General features: G+C 41.8%; 1 protein-coding gene across 7 annotated transcripts in view; it reads right to left on the reverse strand.

The window, feature by feature from the left end:
- Positions 1–22,299, reverse strand: part of MAD1L1 (mitotic arrest deficient 1 like 1) — a 743,124-nt gene that overhangs the window by 134,979 nt on the left and 585,846 nt on the right. For 6 of the 7 annotated variants that reach the window (XM_075899591.1, XM_006112872.3, XM_006112873.3 and 3 more), the window contains one exon: positions 14,822–15,012. The exons of the other annotated variant lie outside the window; for it this stretch is intronic. In XM_075899591.1, coding sequence (XP_075755706.1) covers positions 14,822–15,012 — 191 coding nt within the window. The remainder of the gene's footprint in view (positions 1–14,821; positions 15,013–22,299) is intronic. 7 annotated transcript variants of the gene reach the window in all.

A 22,299-nucleotide genomic window follows, 5' to 3' on the forward strand; every position in this document is an offset into this window, starting at 1 on the left:
GTGACACGATGGCAGCTCAGCTCATGGGACTCCTTGGCCTCACCTGCAATATTTGTTGTGACAGTATCACATCTGCTTCCCAAGATCCATAAACCTGGACACCCCGGACGTCCCATATTCTCTGGTATTGGCACACTCACTACTGGTCTATCCAGCTATGTAGACTCTCTCCTCAAACTCTACGCAACCAACACCCCCAGCTATCTCGAAGACACTACTGACTTCCTAAGGAAACTACAAAACATCGATAACCTCCCCAATAACACCATCCTTGCCACCATGGATGTACAAGCACTGTACACCAACATCCCACATGAAGACGGATTACAAGCAATTAGAAACACTATCCCAGAGGACACTACTGCCAACCTGATAGCAGACCTATGTAACTTTGTTCTCACCCACAATTATTTCCAGTTTGAGAACAACTTATACCTCCAGATCAGCGGCACAGCCATGGGTACACGCATGGCCCCACAGTATGCTAATATCTTTATGGCTGACCTAGAACAACGTTTCCTCAATTCCCGTCCCCTTTTACCCCTTCTCTACTTACACTACATCAATGACATCTTTATGATCTGGACGCATGGCCAAGAAACACTGGAGACATTCCACAGAGATTTCAACAACCTACACCCCACCATCAATCTCAGCCTGGACCATTCTACACGAGAGATCCATTTCCTGGACACCACAGTACAAATCACCAATGGAAAATTAGTCACCACTCTCTACAGAAAACCCACTGACTCATACAGTTACCTACATGCTTCCAGTTCCCATCCAGCACACACCATACGATCCATCATCTATAGCCAAGCCCTTCGATACATCCGCATCTGCTCTAATCCCACTGACAGAGACCAGAAACTTCAGGATCTCTACCAAGCATTTATAAATCTCAACTACCCACCCGGAGAAATAAAAAAGCAAATTGAAAGAGCCAGACGAATACCTAGAAACCATCTACTTCAAGACAAACCCAAGAAAACCAACAATAGAGCACCATTTGTCATCACCTACAGCCCCCAACTTAAACCTGTCCAACACATTATCAATAAACTACAGCCTATACTGGAACAGGATACTAAACTCCAAGAGGCTCTGGGAGACAGACCCATAGTCTCCTTTAGACAACCACCTAACCTCAAGATGATTCTTACCAACCACCACAGGACATACCACACTAATACCAACCCTGGCACCTTCCCTTGCAACAAACCCCGTTGCCAGCTTTGTCCACATATTCACTCTGCTGATACCATTATTGGACCTAACCAAGTGAGTTATAAGATCAAGAATACATATTCCTGCGCATCCAGAAATATAATTTATGTTATCATGTGCCGACAGTGTCCGTCTGCTATGTACATTGGACAAACATCTCAGATGCTTCGCCAAAGAATCAATGCACACAAAACAGATATTAGACAGGACCACAAAGAAAAACCAGTTTCTTGCCATTTCAACCAGAAAGGACACTGTCTCAACGACTTAACTACCTGCATCCTACTTCAAAAGCATTTTAAATCTGCACTCGAAAGGGAATCCTCTGAACTGTCATTCATGCTAAAATTCGACACTCTATGTGTTGGTCTCAACAAAGGCGCCAACTATCTTACCCATTACAAAGATAGCTTCCCCAATTATCACTTCTAATGCCATTATCTCACAGACATTTACCTTTTCCACACTTCCCCCCCCCCATCCTCCTTCTGTTCTGAAATGTGATTTGTCCTTTTCATATGTGTTCAATTTTTTAAAATTGTATCCTTTGGTATATATGGTTGTGACTATTTTCTTTCACTATTTGATCTGAGGAAGTGGGTCTGGCCCACGAAAGCTCATCATCTAATAAACCATCTTGTTAGTCTTTAAAGTGCTACATAGTCCTGTATTTTGTTACAAGGCTATGTGTCACTTTTAAGATGGGGATTGAGTCTCAGTTCGAAGAGACATATCTCTGGCAGAGCAAACCTGTACGAACGGAGTGCAGCTGTGGTGGCATAAAATGCTACCCATCCCATGTACATGCTATCTCAGGTGGGTATATAGCCCCTCCTGTTGCTTTCACTGTCAAGGCTATACTGTTTTTAGCATGCTAGTTTGATCGGATCTAGCACATGTATATCTCCTTGAGCTGGGTCAATGTGAAGCGTAGACTTAGCTCCAAGTCTCAAATGCACTGGCACTTGTGGAAGAGGAGGGAAATCAGACTTGTGCAAAGAACTGTCAAGTCAGTAATTAGATTAATTACTATTATCTGTGATGCGGAATGACCAGAAGTCCTTCATGTGGTCCTGCTAACATATGCAGTGCCCAGATGAGACCAAACTGCTTTGATGGCTGCGATCAGGCTGAGCAAAGCACATAAAAGAACAACTTGAAGGCTGCCAGGTTTTTTAAATGGTTTCTCTGTGGGGAGAAAGAAAGAGAGAATCGAGTCTGTGGAGGCCATGGAGGGAGGGGACAGGCTCATATTAACCTATTGGCAGAGATGCTTGGAAAGGTCCCCGGATATGCAAGGAAATCCCATCTGTGAATGTCTACCATCATGGCCTGAAAAAGCTTGGGGCAGGGCACTTGGAAAAGCACCTCCATGGTGGCTAAGAGTAAAGATTAGCAAACAACAGAGACAGAGCATGCTGAATGGCCCCACATTAACAAGCTTATTCTCACATCTCCCCGTGAATCTGGTTTTCCGCTTTTAAAACCAAGGCTATGTAACTGGATTAGCACTTAAACATGACAGCCATTTCCTACTTGGATAGCGAAACCTGAATGTGTCTCCATCCTCCCCTGGATTACACTATAAAACAAATTTCAGGTCCTTGAGAAAACCTCTCATCCTCTTCTCTTCCCAGAAAGCACAGACTGAGTCAATGAGGCCTGGAGAATTCTATGTCCGCTATTACTGACTCCTGGCTAGTGGAGGTTTTCTCTACCATCTGCCATGGTAAGGGAGAATGAGGAGGGTATTCATCACTGATTCCCTTCGACCAGATTCTATACCAGAATGAAAGGCAACTGAGGCTGTGTTTACCCGCATTATGCTCCTGAGAGCTCTATGCTCAATGAGTCTTTCTGTTGGTTTCTCCTTTGGAGTCTGCAATTCTTGAGGCAGATTAGTTTAAAAGGGCAGAAAATACACACTTATGACTCCATTAAGAGAAAGGAAAACTATTTCAGGAAGAAATGCATGCAGCCAGATTGATAATGTGGCAGAAATTGGAGCATGTGGTGAGCAGGATGAAGACAGGGGCAAGAATTAAAGAAATGTACCAATGTGGAATGGAGACAGGCACTGAGAATGAAACATGGTTTTAATACAATATTTATTCAAATAACCTCAACAGATTGATTGCTACATCCTGCTTCAGAACTGTTGATTTCAGAGACCACACAAATTCCTGGCTGACCTTTGCTGCAATTCTAATGCAGCACATTTGGCATTAACACATCACACTCGCACACAAATGGCGCATGCCTCCTGCAGCTGAGAAACTAATCCACAGAAGCCACGCAGAGAAATTGAAAAACAAAATATAAAAATAAAATAACGTGTAATTAACAAGAATGAGGAGTTAATAGAGGCCTGCAATCTCAAATCAATCTCTCTCTGCCTGGCCTGCTCCACCGATGAGCACCACTGCTATTTTTGATTGTGTGTGCAGGAGTGCGAGACGGCTGCTGGAAGAACAGCACTCTATCAAAACTGTGACTTCTTTTCACTCTTGAAACTCACCGAAGAGAGAGGAGGAGGGGGATGAGAGAGATACAAGAAGAAATGAACAGCTGGGGACATGCTACTGAAGGACACTTATTGGTGAGTTCAAAGTGGAGGTAATTGATCTTGCAAGCATGCTAAGCACATGTACACAGCTTCATAGCTTCCACACCACTGACAGCTCACGTCATCCACATCCACATCTAACGAGCAAGCACAACACTCATACAGGAAGAGCAGATGGGGAAAAACAATCCACTTATTAAACGGCTCATTTTGAGACCTATACAGTAATTACAGAGGGGCCCTAGCTACTCTAAAGTTAAGGCTGCATTGTGATTAGTACTTAAAGGATTTAAACTGTCTATTTCACACACAAATGATTACATTCTGTCTCCTGGTTTAACCCACTACTTTTTCATTGGCTAGTTGAAATTTCTGTTCTAATTTCTAGGTCAAAGACTATATAACTTTGCCAGAGGAAACATTTAAAAATGAGGCCTTTTTGAAATGTCTCTTGAAGTCTACTTTTTTCAGGATCCCTCTAGCTAACCCATGAGAATCACACAGGCTCCACACATGTTCGGGTAGCAGCTTAGATGTAGGGCAGCTTTTCACAGTGTGTAACTTAACCACAATGCTATTCTTCTTAATCACTATAACCTCATTTAGTTCCAAAGATGACATGCAACTGCTGCTCACGGATGGAGCTCAGCCTGCTTTAGTCCGCAGGGGTTCTGCACCACCCCTAAACTCTGAGGAGACCAAAACTGCAGGCTAGGCCAGCAGGGGGCATGAAGGGGTGAGTGGGACTCTGGGGTTTGAGAGAGAGAAGCCAGGCTTGATATGGGAAGAGTGGACTGTGAGGGGCAGCCAAGTATCAGGAAGAAGCAACTCTCTTCACCACATCATTTTTAGACACAGAAATGCCAATTTAGGCCATTTGCTGAGGTTTTTACGCTGCTCTCTGTGCTGTAACATGGCATATCTACATAGGATTATATACAAGATGCATGATGATTCAATGTAAAGCTTATATTAGCTCTCTCTGGAGCCGAACAACTCACTCATGGCTTCTCCATTCAAAACACATCCACACAAACCCACATCTGCAGTGAATCAGGTCTATCTTACTATTGGTTATGTTAGCACTTTTATATTGCTTTATATTTTGGCTTTTTTGTGACATGTGTCCCCTGCAAAGGGATTATTTCAATTTGCATGGAATATAGTACCCTGTGAAGGAAACAGAAATAAAAATATGTGAACTACCTAAGCTATCAACTCTGCTAATCCTCCTGATAGAAGTTTTCATCAAACATGGAAAAATCCCTTTATTGCAAGGACACTATAATTCACATACATTTTGAGGGAGGAAAAAGGGATGAGAATTTAGCTTTAGGCCAGGGGTTGGCAACTACATCAAAATTCAGAACAAGTGGGCAACAAAGAGCCAGTATAAGAATGCCCATTTGCATGACTGAAAATATATAACTTAATATTATTAATAGTTGACATGATGATTAATAATAGCATAAATGAAACATTGTACTCATTGTACTCCCATTATTTAATGGGACTTCTGCTGCTGTATCTTTTTGCATATTCCTTTGAAGTTTACATCATAACTGGTTAAATTCAGCTTCATTAACGCATTCAGGTTACCTTCTGTCAATTTTGAGCGCAAATTACCTTTGATTTGATTCAAAAGACAGAAAGCCTGCTCACAAATATAGATGCAGCCAAACATTGAAAGTAAGGCCAAGCTGATGTTCTGCATGGTGTTGTATGTGACAAGAAGTTCTTTCCAAGATTGCAGAATCAGATTATCATCATGCTCTAATTTCTTCATGTCAGCCCATTTGTTCAGTTTTGCCAATTCTGGAAGTTGTCAAGCAAGTGATTCTAAATCAGAATTCAGCTTGATGAATTTTTCCACCCAGATATCTGACTCCTTGAAATCTGTTATTTTCATTTCCAAATCACTAACTGAGATACCTGAAATGACTGTCAAATCCAGTTCGTCAACAGACACTTTATGTCAGTGGTTCCCAAACTTTTTGCATCATACACCCTTTTTTGATTTTTGAGAAACCCTCACATCCCTCTCCCAAAAAAATAACAGCAAAACTTGGGGTGGGATTGACGGGGTGTGTGTGTGGCTGGGTCGCCTAGCATCCCCCCGCCCCTGGAATTTCTTCATGCTTCCCCAGGGGGGGAACGCCCCCCAGTTTGGGAAGCCATGCTTTATGTGGACGAATCATCATAAACTTAAACAGAGCACTGTGTTGGCAAAAGTCAACAAAACGAGACTCAAATGCCATCATGAGCTCAGAAACAAACCCAGCAAACTGCTGCAAATCAAGGCTGTTATTCGGATTTTCTCTCTGATTCGAATCATGAAACATTCATAATTTTTCAAAATGTCATAAGTCTGTCCATGTTGATATCTTTGATTAAGATAGTCAATTTTGACTGAAATCCAAACACTGGCTGCTGCAGAACCAGGACTGTATTTCCTTTACCTTGTAGCTTAAGGTTCATCTCATTCAAATGACAGGTAATGTCGACAAGATAGTGAAACATGAGCAACCAGTCACAGTCTAAAAGCCTGATGAGTTTGTCACCCTTACAAAATAACGTCAGTTATTCCAAAATAATGTATTGTGCATCTACACAGCAAGCCCATTATTTTGAAATAAATTTGAAATAATGGGTTCCTTATTCTGACTTCTGTAAACCTTATTGTATGAGGAGTAAGAGAAGTCAGAGGAAGGTGCTCTATTTTGAAATAAGTGCTGTGTAGACGTGCCCAAATTTGAAATAAGTTATGCAATTGGCGTAGATCAAGTTGCATAGCTTATTTCGAGTTTATCCCTGCTGTGTAGACATGCCCTTATGGATCTCGGCACCCTTTGTTTGATTTTACATTGGTAATATCTCAATCATTTCTTCGCGCACAGCATTTCTGCAAATATATCACCCCAGAATACACAACTGACTAATGTCACATATGTGTTTTGTTCAAAGCAAACAAAAAATAAGTAAATGTACTCAAAGTTTGCATTTCTTCCTTGTCGATTTGATGGGCCATTTTCACAGCTCCGTCATGAACAGTTTTGGCCGACAATAGCATATCTTGACTTTTCTGTACGATTTTTCTCTTTGTTATGAAACTCATCAAGTAGTTCATGACCAATTTTTAGAATGCATTTCTTCACATAACCCATAGTGAAAAGCTTCCCCTCTCAAATAATGCTGTATGAGCCTGCAAAAATTGCAGAGTTTAAGCTCCCACCTTTTTTTAACCATGCCACCAGGCTATTTTGTCCAATGTTCATTTTTCACTGCAGCTCCTCGGAGGCTTTTTTTCCTGCGTAACCCTGAGGGTATTTTGTAGCAAATACTGCATGTTTTGTCATTAAATCTGTTTGTTTGAGAACAGTCTCTCACCACAAATGAGACAGTGTGGAGATCCAGACCTATCCATAAATGCACACAAGTCTCTTTTGAAAATTTTGATACTCGTCATCTCTCTTTCTCTTCACCATTTTTACTGTTACAGGGTTACAGAGTTCACCATCACCTATGATGATGGAAGAAATCCTTGACCAATCAAATAAAAAGAGAATATGCATGACTCCCAAAGAGCAGAGAGGATGGATGATTGTTAAAATGAACAGTTAAAGGTGAAATAGACCAAAAAAAAAATCTTGACATGTGTAATTATGCATTTTTAAAATTCCGAATTACTTTTTCATTTAAATTTAAAAAGTCGTGTGTATTTTGGGAGTGACAAAAGGGCCATATTTGGTCCTGTACTGAGCGATATATGGCTCTAGAGCCATAGGTTGCAGACCCCTGCTTTAGGCAATACAGGTGGCCCCCGACTTGCGATGTGACCCGTTCCTGGAGAAGTCATAACTTGAACCAGCATTTACGATAGACGCTGTGCATTGTCTTAAATGCGGGCTGAGGACATAAGTCGGGGATATCGGCCCCTTCCACACTCACAAAAATGGTTGTAAGTGCGGGGGATCGCAACTCTGGCCAGCATAAGGTGGGGGTTTCCTGTATTGGGAAGAGGACTGATCTTGGTTACAGTTGATAAACCTCTACATAGAATCAACCCGTCTAAAATGCCGTAAGCAGTAAAGGAGAAGGAAGCGCTAGGATTGCCACAAACAGAAGTAAAGGTCAGCAAAACAAGTTTCTGTTGAGCCAGCCCCAGCTGCTCTCTTTGCTCATCAGACATTAGCAGCACCATCACAGCTACTTTCCTTCCACATTCCACAGTTACAATTAGCACACAGCCAGTGTCTGTCCTTACGGAGTGTCCCTCTTCCATCAAAGAGCCCCCAAAGTGAAGTGGCTTTTATTCTTTTTACCCCCCTTTCACTTGGCTTCAGTAAACAAAAGTAAACCACATGAGAAGCCAGCTTCAGCTCTTCAGATTGCCTTGAAGTTTTGCAGGGATGGCTGCTTTTTATGCATCTTCAATCCAGTCTTTTAAATAACAACTTAAACAAGTGTGGTTCAAAGGCTGTCTGAGTGCAGTGGCTGTTAATTTAGCACATCGCAAAGAAGCTGTTGATTTTATATTACTTCATGAAACTCACTCCATCTGGACTCGAATAAAGGTTTTATTTGCAGCGAGTGGTGCCAGCCTCATTCAAAGTCACAATGCTTCCATTTTTATTCTCTCTCTAAAACAGGGGTGGGGAACCTCAGGCCCGTGGGGCAAATGTGGCCCCTGGCTTGCCTGGATCTGCCCTCTGAGACTCAGGGCCCCTCCTGCATTGGGGAGCCTGTGTTGGGGCGCCAGCCACCTGCCTCCCCACCACAGGGCTGGAGTACAAAAATCTACTAGACTGGGCCCCCTAGGCTCCGGTGTGTGAGGGGAATGTGGGGAGTGTCTTTCTCCTTCTCAGTCAGGCGCCATGGGAGGGTTTGTGGCCCCGACCCGAAAAAGGTTCCCTGCCCCTGCTCTAAAATCTTGGGAAGTCTCCTTTAAACTCATAAAAACTACATCTCTGGGATATTTCCCAATGACTCACTTTGGGGAGCTGTGCTCACTTATGATAAGTTTGGTAGAAAAGAACATCATAGCTAAGAGGTGGAACTAGGTTGAGCTCCCCATCCTAGAGGGTGAGACTTTGAGGCTATGGAAAATAAAGGAGAATGAGAAGATAGGTTGATATTTACCAGATCAGGAACATAACCTCACTGTGATAATGGAAAAAAAAATTAAGGGATTTTAAACTTGCTTGTCAACCAAAGAGGGTCCACATAATAAATGCAAGGATTGTTAAGTAATTTGGTCCTACCTTTCTTGAGCAAGCAGAGAACATGATACCAGCAAGGTTTCTAAACATCATCAGATTCCACATACACATATAGAAATTGTCATACTGGATTAACCCAGTGACCCATCTAGCCCAGTACCCCGTCAACAACAGTGCCAGGGCCAGTTGCTTCAGAAGAAAATGCAAGAAATGGTAGAACACTCAATTTTGGAATAACCTGCCCACAGAGGAAAGTTTTGCCTAACTTCCTCAGTTAGAAACTGGCTTTATGCCCTGAAAAAAAAGGATTTACATATCCCTTTTTCCTACATACCGTAAAGGCGGATGTTCTCATTTGAGCCACATAACTGTCTAATGCTTTTCTAACTCTCAGTGAGCTTTTGGCCTTTACAGTATCTTGTAGCAGCAGCTTCCAAAAATCAAATTTACAGCATGCAAGAAAAGATTTCCCTTCATAAGTTTGAAATGTATTGCCTTTCATTTTCTTTTCATAGCCCCATGCTCTTATATAATACAAAAAGAGTAAACAAAGGCCCCTGATTTACCTTCTCTGTACCATTTATTATTTTGCATGCCTCTCATGACACCCTGATACATCACTTCTCTAAGCAATCCAAAAATCTTCATACCAAAGCATTTCTTTTTTGGCCTCTAACAATTTCCATTGCCATTCTCTCCCTTTCTCCACTGTTTGTTTAGTGTCCATGCTGTGAACAGGGTAAACAGCATGATATATATATGTGCTCAAATAAGCTACACTGATCCACCCTTCACCTTAATAAAAAGTCAGCTAAGCTTACTCTTGGTAATTTCTCTTGGTCTTTTAATATTTATTTGTTTAGCAATAGGTATAGCTAACAGATTTGTCATAAAGAAATTGATTAGTGCAGGAAAAATGAAGGCAGTAGGTAAAAGTGTAGTCAGTGCATCTCTTGTTGGGTTGCCTGGATAGAGCTACATTACAAGCACTTACACAGAAAGCAAAGAATATGCATTACAAACTAATGAACTAATGAACCAGCAACAGTGATAGAATATGAAACTGCCAAGTAATGCAATAATTGTAATATATAACCTTCCGCAAAATCATCTGAAACTAAACTCCTGGTAAGGAGTCTGAACATGACTTTTCATAGCATTTAATTAAAGCGAGAGAAAGAAAGAGAGAGGGCTGCGAAGTCTGAGATGCTCCAGCCTATGTACATGCACATGCAGGGGTTCTTAAAATCATTGTAACATCCTTCATCTTGATGAGCTCCTCTGTTGTGTCTATAGGGATCTCCAATATGCACTGATAAAAAATTCATTGAAATTCAGTATTCATTTATGGACAGTCTCTTCTTCTTAAAATGCGTCATTCTGATTAACCCATCCACTGCTGCTCTAACAAACAACTCAGCTTCTGTATCATATGAACTGACTGGAAAGTTACAGCAGACAAGGCAGGGTGGCCAGCCACAAGAAAGGAAAATTCTGCCTGGAAATACCTCACACATCATTCTGCTCTGAAGGGGTTACAGCCATTACAGTAACTACTCTTGCATAGCTGACTCTTCAAGTTTCAATGAAAATTAAATGCCACCAGCTGTATTACTGAAACGTGCCCTAAAGTTTGCAGACAAGCTGCAGAAGCTTGTAAAGTGTAACGGGACTTGTTTGGTCTAATTATATAGAACCTGCTCCATAGATTGCATGAGTGAAATAAATACAAACAGTGTTTCCTGCTTTGTGACCTCTCCAGCTTAATGCAATGCACACAAACACCCACAGTAAGTTACAGCTCAGAGATTCCACAGCATAAACACACAATCCCATTGAGAAGCCATAATCAGGATCCAAGCCTCATTGTATACATAGGCATCAGCAGTCTGTATTCACTGAGGGGAAAAACAGATGTATATACTTTGCTCTTTCTCTGAACAATAGACTTTGGGGATGCAACTTCTTAAGATGGGAGAAAGATTCCAAGATTTTGTTGTGGGGCTTCTGTGTTAAAGGAATTTCAAATCTGTTCCTCTTATACAAAGGCAACCCTCATGGTGGGACGGTGTGCCAGGGAAGCCTATAAATCAATCAGCCATTTGCGGAGACTGTTCTTGAAGGGTGCCTCCTGAAAATGTTGGAGATCTAAACTTCTCCTGCCATGTCTGGTGTCATCCAATTTAGTTCTATGGAAACACTTAGGAATGAAGCCACAAGTGAAGAAAGTAAAGCAAGATCAGTATTTAGAGATGAGAGTCTCTGCTTGCTTACTCTTTTCCAACAGCTCTCGAGCTTATTTTAGTATGGCGTTAAGAAGAATGTGGAGGTAAATGAATGCTATAATTCAGGTGGTCAACGTGCAATCTTCCCACACACAACTTTGCTAACGGTCTTAGCCTTAACTTGCCTGAAATATCTCTGATAGTGAGTCACTGCCATCTTTATAGAAAATGCTATTATTTGTACCAAATTATATGGTGCTGAGTATAATGTGGACAAAAGACCATCATGCCCTCAAGGGACCAACTGGAAGTGAATATGATTTTAATTGCAGTTGCCATAGGGGAGAGGTGTAGTACTCCTAGTTGCTCTGTAGGTTAACACTTGCTGGGATGGGTAAGATGCTATTACCAACACTGAGACCCTAGGGAGATGGGAGCTGCTTTTCATGATTTGTTTTTAATTATATCACTTCATGATTTAGAACAGAATGCCAAAAATAGGAGTAAGAGTGTTAAGCATCATGACAGGAGAAGCATGAAGATTAGGATGAAGGTTTTATTGCATGTGGAAATAAAACCTATGATATTAAACCAGTGTGAGGGTGTGACTAAACTGTTTGCTGCTGATGAGGACACATCTCAATTATTTATTTCATACAGTGCCCCAAAAGTGCTGCCCATGAGATAAGTGTCTCATATGAAAGACAGTGCCCATAAAATCTGCACTCAAAGCCTGGCCATACAGCCAGACCACTATGGGACTTCCCATTGCCACCCATGGGAATGTTATAGTACTTATTTTGCACTATAGATGTTAAGGCACTTCCCAAAAATAAGGATCAGTCCCTGTCCCATAGATTTCAGTGCAAGACAAGACAAGGAGAAATGATGACAGCATTGGGGCACTTGCATGCACCTTATTTGTTATATCACTTTGAATATTCTTAAAATAAATGTACCTAGGCTTACAAATGAGTGGCCTACTTGTAGGCACACTCTCAGGTCTCAGGGCAGCCCCGCAAGCACATCCTCTGCTTATTTTCCCTCTTGAATAACCCAATGGACTCCACTTCAGGCTCGCTCTTAAAAAAATATTCCTACAGGGGCCAGTTTATTACAACAACCTTTTACAAAGAATCTACATCTAAAGTCCCAAAACACAGTGCACATCACCTGTCTGCAAACAGTCCTTGTTCTCACCGTGGCCTAGTGTCATCTGTTAAGGTTACATTTCTTACACTTCCTGCTCTTCCCAGTGGGAATGCCCATAGTCTCTGTGCTAGGAGAACACTTGCCAGGGGAGCGTTACACTCTCTCCCGACCTTCTTACTGGTCTTCGGATGCAGCTCTTCAGAGAGAAGGTGACTATGGGTAAGCCCCTCTCCTGCTTTCCTTTCCTTTCCTTCAGTCTTCTCTATTGTTTGGCTCTGGCTCTCCAGTTTGGAGCTAGCAGGCATCCTTCTCTGGCCTTCAGCCTTCTCCAGACATTGGCCCCAGCTCTGTGGCTTGGAGACAGTAGCCAGCAGATCCCACCTGCAGTTCTCCTGCCTTCAGTCTTCTTCCAGGAACAGGAGAGCTGAGTCCAGTTTCATTTAACGAGCCAGCTACCCTGTTACAAAGCTATAGTTTATAACACTCATTAAAGAAGTGACTTTTAGGACTGTAAGGAGAAAAGGATGTGATTGCACAGTGTGATGTAGTGGAACACCGTGTCATAAACAATTTCCATTGGAAAGCACTACAAAATAACCTTCTATTAACCTAGAATGTATAAATAGCCCTCAGTGCTTATGTCTATTCCCCACCACTCCCGTCTTGCCAGAAAACTGCTCAGCCAGTTCAAACCAGCTAATTAAAAAACCCTCAGTACTTCAGCAGTTATTAAAAATTTGCAAAAGGGGAACAACTTATAGAGAAACTTACTTCTGTAGCTGACTTTGGCAGCTGGTTTTACATTCCAACTAATCTTGGGTAAATAAATTACACAAACGGCTTGTTGATTTCTCAACTAACAACCCCCTCTCTCATCTTCTCCAACTAAGATTGTATTTTGTTGAGCCCTGACATAGTCAATGTCTTAGTAATTCCACAGTGTCTGAACAGCCTGTGAATACTGAATATTACTACTTAACAATAGGAGAAAGCTGCACTTGAAATAACAGGCCTAAAATGTTGGACAGATGAATGGATGAGGCCCTGTCCTGGATATACAATCACAGAACTGTAGGGCTGGAAGAGATGTTCAGAGGTCATTTAGTACAGTGGTGCGCAACCCGTGGGTCATGACCCCAAGGGGGTTGCGGCTATCTTCCTGGGGGGTCGCGATGTTTTGATCTGGCCAGCTGGGGGCTGGGCCCGGTGGTTGGCGGTCGCATGGTGCTTTGATCCGGGGCCATTGGCAGCCCCCGCAGCACAGGGATCGTGAATGACAAAAGGTTGAGCACCACTGATTTAGTCCAGCATCCACACTGACGCAGGATTCACCATAAAGAGTAGCCAGCTAAACACATATCCCTCTGGCTAGGTTTGAGAATATGAAGATATGGTACATTTCTCTGCTGATAGAAAATAGGGAGTTCTAATGCTAGATTCTTGGAGCATCGTGCGCATATTTTATTTTCCTTTAAACCAAAGTAACTCCACTGAATTTGATTGAGGGGTGGTTTACACTGGAAACATACACTAGCATGTTACAGCTCTTAAAATCCATTCACACCCTATCTTCCCGAGAAGAGCAACTTTTGATAACCTCATCCTTAGTGTAGACAGTGCTAAAATGACAGAATTCTGCCATCAACCAAGTGGTCACGTCCTGGGGAGGTGGATTAACTACAGCAAAGGGAAGAGCCCTTCTGTCACTGTAATGAATGTCTACACTGCAGTGTTACAACATTGCAGCTTTGCAACCACAGCATTCTTAGTGCAGTTGTAGTATAAACTGGGAATGTAAAATACCAATTAATTGGTTAACTGGTTAAACAAAGTGTTAAACACTATATTTAACAGGTTAATAAATTAAAAGGAGGGCTGGGTGGGGGAAGTGTCTGCTTTAGCCCAGCTGGGCTGGTCCCCCCACCTGCAATGGCTGGGCTGGAGTGGTTCCAGCCCATCTGGAGCAACCTCTGCCTGCAGCAGGGGGAGGGGAAGGGAGTTGTTCTAGCCGAGCTGTGGTGGATGGAGGGGCTCTGTGGCTAGCCCAGGCTGCTAGCTCCCAGTCCCACATGGGACTGGCACTTCCCAGGCGTCAGTTAACCTTATCCAGTAAGCATCACCCATTAAAGGTGATGCTTCCCAGGTAACCTGTTAAGTGTTCACATCCCTAGCCTAAACTCCTCCCAATTTACTCTGGTATAAGTGAGAGGAAGAATTAGGACTCAGTCTTCTCACAGAATTCTTTAAAAGGAGGAAGCATCTCCACTCTCACTGTATTCAAATGCAGAAGGTGGTCAAAAAGGAACAACTGTCATATAGCAAGAGCTTCTGACTTGGCATTTCTCAGCAGTTAGAATGAAGAAAGTATTCTGGCTTGCTGATCACAATTACCTCAAAGAGTTGGATGGGACGGGGGAATACAAGCCTACCTTAAAAAGCAAGCAGTCTCCTTGGTGCTCAGCATACATGGAGGTGAGCCGGTATTGGTTCTCAGTAGTGATGTCAATCTGGTATCCCGTCAGTGTGTAGCATACCTTGCGAAACTCCTGGATCTTGGTCTGGAAAACTTCTTTAAGTCGTTGGTTTTTCAGTTCGGCACTTTCCACTTGCTTCTTCAGCTCTAGGAAGGGGAGGAGGGAAAAGTGTATCTTGGTAAAAGTTGCATTAGCACCAAGTGGATCTTGCATTGTAATTAGGGTGCTAGCCAAGCCAAATGAGATGATGGGGTTAATTAGTTAAGGAACAAGCAAGCAAAGTATGAGAAGTCAGGAGCTGAAAGGTCCTCTCCCAGCTCAAGAAGGATGATGTAGGACTGAGCTATGTACTTTAGGGTCACTAGAAGATGTTAAAATGGGATCTGAGAGAGAATTTTTGGTGGGACGAGGAGGGAGAGTTCCTTGCTTGGTTTCACTTTTAGCAATGAGCTACAAAAATTCAAAGTTATACTCTCCCATTCTAATGTTCTTATTTCCTTTGCACATCCCAAGACTATGATTTACGTTTCTGGGAGGCAGGACAGTAGAAAAGTTGTTTTTCTGTAGTCAGTTGCAAATACAACTGTTCAGAATGGTGCCTGGAGAAAGCCAGTAATAGAGGAAATCTTCTCCAGTGCATACCTAATTTGACTGTAAGTGCTTTGATCTCAAATTGTCAAACTGTCTAGCAGTCTCTTAAGATTTGTGGAAGGGGGTTTTTATTGTTACAAAATGCCTGAAGAACAACCACTGTCTCTTCCAGTTTGCTGCCTCAGCTGGACTAGTTTCTGGAAAAGAGGCCAGTAGGGGCTGTCTGCCACTCACCCAGGTATTTTAATATTTCAAAAGAAGCTGCCAGAGCTGTGAATCCTTCAAGAGCATACATAACAATTACTAAGAAACTTTCACCAAAGGTGTCTTATGATTAACTAAAACTCAATTTATCCCCCATTGATTGCAGAGACTGGCTTTACTTAAATATACACTGAAGAAACTGCCCAGTCAGATGGTTGTATCAACATTGCAGCTCAGGTTTAAGAAAAGATTTACCTTACCTTTTTTAATGACAAAACTAATGGCCATTCAGAAATCTCTTGCCTTTTCTTTGACATTGAGGTTCACAAATCATAACTAGTTGGGAATGGCCAAGGCATACCTGAGGTCTGTGCTAATGATCTCTACTGATTCACCTGAACCTCAAATCTTCTGCAGTTACCTCATGTGGTGTCAGCTTCCCCTTATATTCTACAGTGTTTCTCTAATACATTTTAGGTCAATCGAAAGGCTAATGACTTGTCAACTTTACCAACTTGTCCTAATGTAAAGATAAACTAACTTTTAAAGTGCATTAGTTAAGATGCATTAAATCTGTGTGTGGACACAACACAATCAGTATTAGAAAGGCCTTAATCAGTTCAGCTGAATTCACTTTAGAAGTGAAGTGATTTAAGCTAAAACAAATTAAAGGCTGATCTACATGGAAAACTTACATTAGCATAGCTGTGTATTCTAGGTGTGGACTTCTCACATTCCTGAGATATGTAGCTATGCCACCTTAACACCCAGGCTACGTCTAGATTGCATCCTTTTTTTGTATCTCTTAAAATAAGGGACAAGAGATCTTTCAGAAAAGGCTTTATTTTCCACAAGATCCGCGTTAAGACTGGTGCTTTTTTCCGGCAAAGCTCCGTGCTGAAAAAAAGCAGCAGCCATTTTTATGCTAATGAAGCGGAGGAGATTTAAATTCCCGCTTCATTAGCAATTGTGATATGTCTAATTTGCATCCCTTTTACGAAAAAGGGATGTAGTCTAGATGTAGCCCCAGTGTAGAGAGTGGAAGAATTCTTCTGTTGATCTAACTACTGCCTCTCAGGGAGGTGGATTAACTACAGCACTCTCTTATTGTTTTAGTGAGTGCCACTGTAGCTTTTTATGTGTAGAGTAGACATATCCTAAGGCCACTTCATTGCTGAGAGCATCCACAAAGGATTTAATGTGCTTTCACTAATGCACTTTAATGTCACACCTTTTGTTACTGTGTCTTAACTTTCCTGCACATCCACATTTAGACACACACTCAGATTCTACATTATTTAATCCACCACCCCTACGATCCAACCCTATTCAAATCTAACTGCTCAGCAGGGACATTTATTGTGAAAATTTATTCACTGGGGCACTGCTATAAAAGGAAACTATTGATCAGTGGAGGCCGATAAAGCAAGTGAAGTGCTACTAAAGCCTGGTCACAAACACAGAGGCCCTCTTGCTGATACATTGCACGTGAACTTGAGAAGTCAGTGACCACACGCTCTTCCTTTCTTCCAAATTCATCACTGTATGACATAAATCATTCCTTCCCAGGATTGTTATTCTGCAGCTACAACCCTTCTCATTCTCTCTGTTGCTTCTGCCCCTTGACTAATGGAGTAATCAGCCTCTGAAATCAAAAGGTTAATTGGCAGCTCTGACCTCAATATTCTGCCAGTCTTCATTCAGCTATGCATTCCTAAAACAGAACTGTAAAGGATAAAATCCTACATATGAAAGTAAAAATTCACTGACCACATTTCAGCGGTAACATTTCACCAATGTCAGAGACGGCATTAACTTTAATATATCTCACATATCCGACATGTATAAAATTAAAAATTTCTAATAAACACAGGACAGCCTTTGAGAAGTAAATATGCCTCTTTCCTGCAGATCTTAAAGTATGCCTTGCCAGAATTTTATAAACTTAGGAGGTGGATGGGGATCTAATTCATGAAATAGATAAATGTCTCGGTACACAACTAAGGTCTCTTGTGACTCACTGATATAATGAACAGTTAGGTCTTGGTTTCTTTTGGTCCTTTAAACTTATTTCTACTCATGATTATTCTGCACGTGCCGTGTTCCCACTGGACCACAGCCCTGCAAGTAGCACACTTTATGGAAGAAGATTCATTACTAGGGATGTCAACAATAGTCGACTAGACAACTAACCAATAATCCTAGGTGTATCAGTTAATCTAGTAGACTACTCGCATTTCCCCTCCTTGCTACTTCTGTATCAGAGGCAAAGGGGGGAAGGGAGAGGACGGGGAGTAGTAGGAGCCGGTGCGGGGAGGAGCCAGCTTAAAAGTCAGTTTCCTCCAGCACCGACCCTGCGGTGCCAGCGATGCCAGATGTTTCCCCCTCTGGTGTGGTGGGAGGCCTAGGGGAGGGGTCCAAGCTCTCCAATTAAATATAGCCATCAGGTTGATTTAACTTGATTTGTCCTTTACAAATCCATGTTGACTCTTACTTATCACCTTACTATCATCTAGAATCTAGATGTTTGCAAATCGATTACTTAATTATTTGCTCCATTATCTTTCCTGATACAGAACTTAAACTGAGTGGTCTGCAGTCTCCCGAGCTGTCCTTATTTCCTTTTTCTATAGATGGGCACATAATTGCCTTTTTCAGTCTTCTGGAATCTCTCCCATCTTCCATTACCTTTCAAAGAAAATAACTAATGGCTCCTCTATCAGCTCCTTGAGTATTCTAGGATGCATTTCATCAAGCCATGGTGACTTGCAGACTTCTAACTTTTCTAAGTAATTTTTAACTTGTTCTTTTTTATTTTAACTTTTAAACCAACCCCATTTCCACTAGCATTCACTATGTTAGGCATCTTGTCACCATCAACCTTCTTGGTGAAAACAAAAACAAAGAAGTTGTTAAGCACTTCTGCCATTTCCAGATTTCCTTTATTGTTTCTCCCTCTTCACTGAGCAATGGGCCTACCCTGTCCTTGGTCTTCGTCTTGTTTCTAATATATTTGTAGAATGTCTTCTTGTTACCCTAGATGTCTCTAGCTAGATTGCACTTGTTCTGTGCCTTTGCCTTGCTAATTTTGCCCCTGCATAGTTGCATTATTTGCTAATATTCATCCTTTATCATTTGACCTAGTTTTCGCTTTTTATACAACTCCTTTTTTATTTTTATATCATGTAAGAGCTCCTGGTTAAGCCAAGGTGGTCTCTTGCCATACTTTCTATCTTTCCTACGCAGTGGAATAGTTTGCTTTTGGGCCCTTAATAATGTCCCTTTGAAAAACTGCCAAGTGTCTTCAGATGTTTTTTTTCTGAGCCTTGCTTCCCAAAGGACCTTACCTACCAACTCTCTGAGTTTACTAAAATCTGTCTTCCTGAAATCCAGTGTCTTCATTTTGCTGTTCTCCCTTCTTCTATTCTTTATAATCATGAATTCTATGATTTCATGATCACTTTCACCCAAGCTGCCTTCCACTTTCAAATTTAGAACAGTCGTCCCCCTAGTAGCTTTCTTCACTTTCTGAAATAAAAAAAAAAGGTCACCAATACATTCCAAGAACTTGTTGGATAAGCTGTACCCTGCCGTGTTAGTTTCTCAACAGATGCCTGGATGGTTGAAGTCCCCCATCACCATGAGTCTTGTGCGTTGGACGATTTTGTTAGTTGTTTAAAAAAAGCCTGGCCCACTTTTTCTGGCTGGGTAGGTGGTCTGTAGTAGACCCCTAGCATGACATCATCCTTGGGTTTTTTTTTTTACCCCTTTTAACCTAATCCAGAGACTCTCAACAAGTCTGTCTGTTCATCTCAGCCTCAGTCTAATTGTATACATTTTAATACATAAGGCAATTCCTTTTCCGTTTTTTCCCTGCATGTCCTTCCTAAGCAAGCTGTACCCTTTTATACCAATATTCCAGTCATTTACATTATCTCACTTAGTCTTTGTGATGCCAACTATATCATATTTATGTGTGTTTATTTACTAGCAATTCAATTTCTTCCGGCTTATTCCCCATAGAATCATAGAATCATAGAATAATAGGACTGGAAGGGACCTCAAGAGGTCATCGAGTCCAGCCCCCCGCCCTCAAGGCAGGACCAAGCTCCACCTACACCATCCCTGACAGATGTCTATCTAACCTGTTCTTAAATATCTCCAGAGAGGGAGATTCCACCACCTCCCTTGGCAATTTATTCCAATATTTGACCACCCTGACAGTTAGGAATTTTTCCCTAATGTCCAATCTAAACTTCCCCTGCTGCACTTTAAGCCCATTACTCCTTGTCCTGTCCTCAGAAACCAAGAGGAACAAATTTTCTCCTTCCTCCTTGTGACACCCTTTTAGATATTTGAAAACCGCTATCATGTCCCCCCTTAATCTTCTTTTTTCCAAACTAAACAAGCCCAGTTCATGAAGCCTGGCTTCATAGGTCATGTTCTCTAGACCTTTAATCATTCTTGTCGCTCTTCTCTGTACCCTTTCCAATTTCTCCACATCTTTCTTGAAATGTGGCGCCCAGAACTGGACACAGTACTCCAACTGAGGCCTAACTAGTGCAGAGTAGAGCGGCAGAATGACTTCACGAGTTTTGCGTACAACACACCTGTTGATACAACCTAGAATCATATTTGCTTTTTTTGCAACAGCATCACACTGTTGACTCATATTCAACTTGTGGTCCACTATGACCCCAAGATCCCTTTCTGCCATGCTCCTTCCTAGACAGTCGCTTCCCATCTTGTATGTATGGAACTGATTGTTCCTTCCTAAGTGGAGCACTTTGCATTTCTCTTTATTAAACCTCATCCTGTTTACCTCTGACCATTTCTCTAACTTGCTAAGGTCATTTTGAATTATGTCCCTATCCTCCAAAGAAGTCGCAACCCCACCCAGTTTGGTATCATCTGCAAACTTAATAAACGTACACTCTATCCCAATATCTACATCATTGATGAAGATATTGAACAGTACGGGTCCCAAAACAGACCCTTGAGGAACTCCACTTGTTATCCCTTTCCAGCAGGATTTAGAACCGTTAACAACAACTCTCTGACTACGGTTATCCAGCCAATTATGCACCCACCTTATCGTGGCCCTATCTAAGTTATATTTGCCTAGTTTATCAATAAGAATATCATGCGAGACCGTATCAAATGCCTTACTAAAGTCTAGATATATGACATCCACCGCTTCTCCCTTATCCACAAGGCTCGTTATCTTATCAAAGAAAGCTATCAGATTAGTTTGGCATGACTTGTACTTCACAAACCCATGCTGGCTATTCCCTATCACTTTATTACCTTCCAAGTGTTTGCATAGGATTTCCTTAATTACCTGCTCCATTATCTTCCCTGGGACAGACGTTAAACTGACCGGTCTATAGTTTCCTGGGTTGTTCTTATTCCCCTTTTTATAGATGGGCACAATATTTGCCCTTTTCCAGTCTTCTGGAATCTCCCCTGTCTGCCATGATTTTTCCAAGATCATAGCTAAAGGCTCAGATACCTCCTCTATCAGCTCCTTGAGTATCCTGGGATGCATTTCATCAGGACCTGGTGACTTGCTGACATCTAACTTTCCTAAGTGACTTTTAACTTGTTCTTTGTGTATCCTATCTTCTAAACTTACCCTCTCTCTGCTTGTATTCACTACGTTAGGCACACCTCCAGACTTCTCGGTGAAGACCGAAACAAAGAAGTCATTGAGCATCTCCGCCATTTCTAAGTTTCCTGTTACTGCTTCTCCCTCCTCACTAAGCAGTGGGCCTACCCTGTCCTTGGTCTTCCTCTTGCTTTTAATGTATTTATAAAAAGTCTTCTTGTTTCCCTTTATGCCTGTAGCTAGTTTGATCTCATTTTGTGCCTTTGACTTTCTAATCTTGCCCCTGCATTCCCGTGTTGCTTGCCTATATTCATCCTTTGTTAGTTGTCCTAGTTTCCATTTTTTATATGACTCCTTTTTTATTTTGAGATCATGCAAGATCTCCTTGTTAAGCCAAGCTGGTCTTTTGCCATATTTTCTATCTTTCCTACACAGCGGAATTGTTTGCTTTTGGGCCCTTAACAACGTCCCTTTGAAATACTTCCAACTCTCCTCAGTTGTTTTTCCCTTCAGTCTTGCTTCCCATGGGACCTTACCTACAAGTTCTCTGAGCTTATCAAAATCTGCCTTCCTGAAATCCATTACCTCAATTGTGCTGGTCTCCCTTCTACCTTTCCTTAAGATCATGAATTCTATTATTTCGTGATCACTGTCCCCTATACTGTCTTCCACTTTCAAGTTCTCAACTAGTTCCTCCCTATTTGTTAAAACCAAATCCAGAACAGCTTCTCCTCTGGTAGCTTTTTCAACCTTCTGAAACAGAAAGTTGTCTCCAATGCAGTCCAGAAACTTATTGAATAGCCTGTGCCTCACTGTGTTAGTTTCCCAACATATGTCTGGATAGTTGAAGTCCCCCATCACCACCAAATCTTGGGCTTTGGATAGTTTTGTTAATTGTTTAAAAAAGGCCTCATCCACCTCTTCCACCTGGCTAGGTGGCCTGTAGTAGACTCCTAGCATGATATCACCCTCGTTTTTTACCCCTTTTAGCTTAACCCAGAGACTCTCTACACAGCTATCTCCTACATTC

The sequence above is a fragment of the Pelodiscus sinensis genome, chromosome 16 (assembly GCF_049634645.1).
Source record: "Pelodiscus sinensis isolate JC-2024 chromosome 16, ASM4963464v1, whole genome shotgun sequence".
Taxonomy (NCBI): Eukaryota; Metazoa; Chordata; order Testudines; family Trionychidae; genus Pelodiscus; species Pelodiscus sinensis.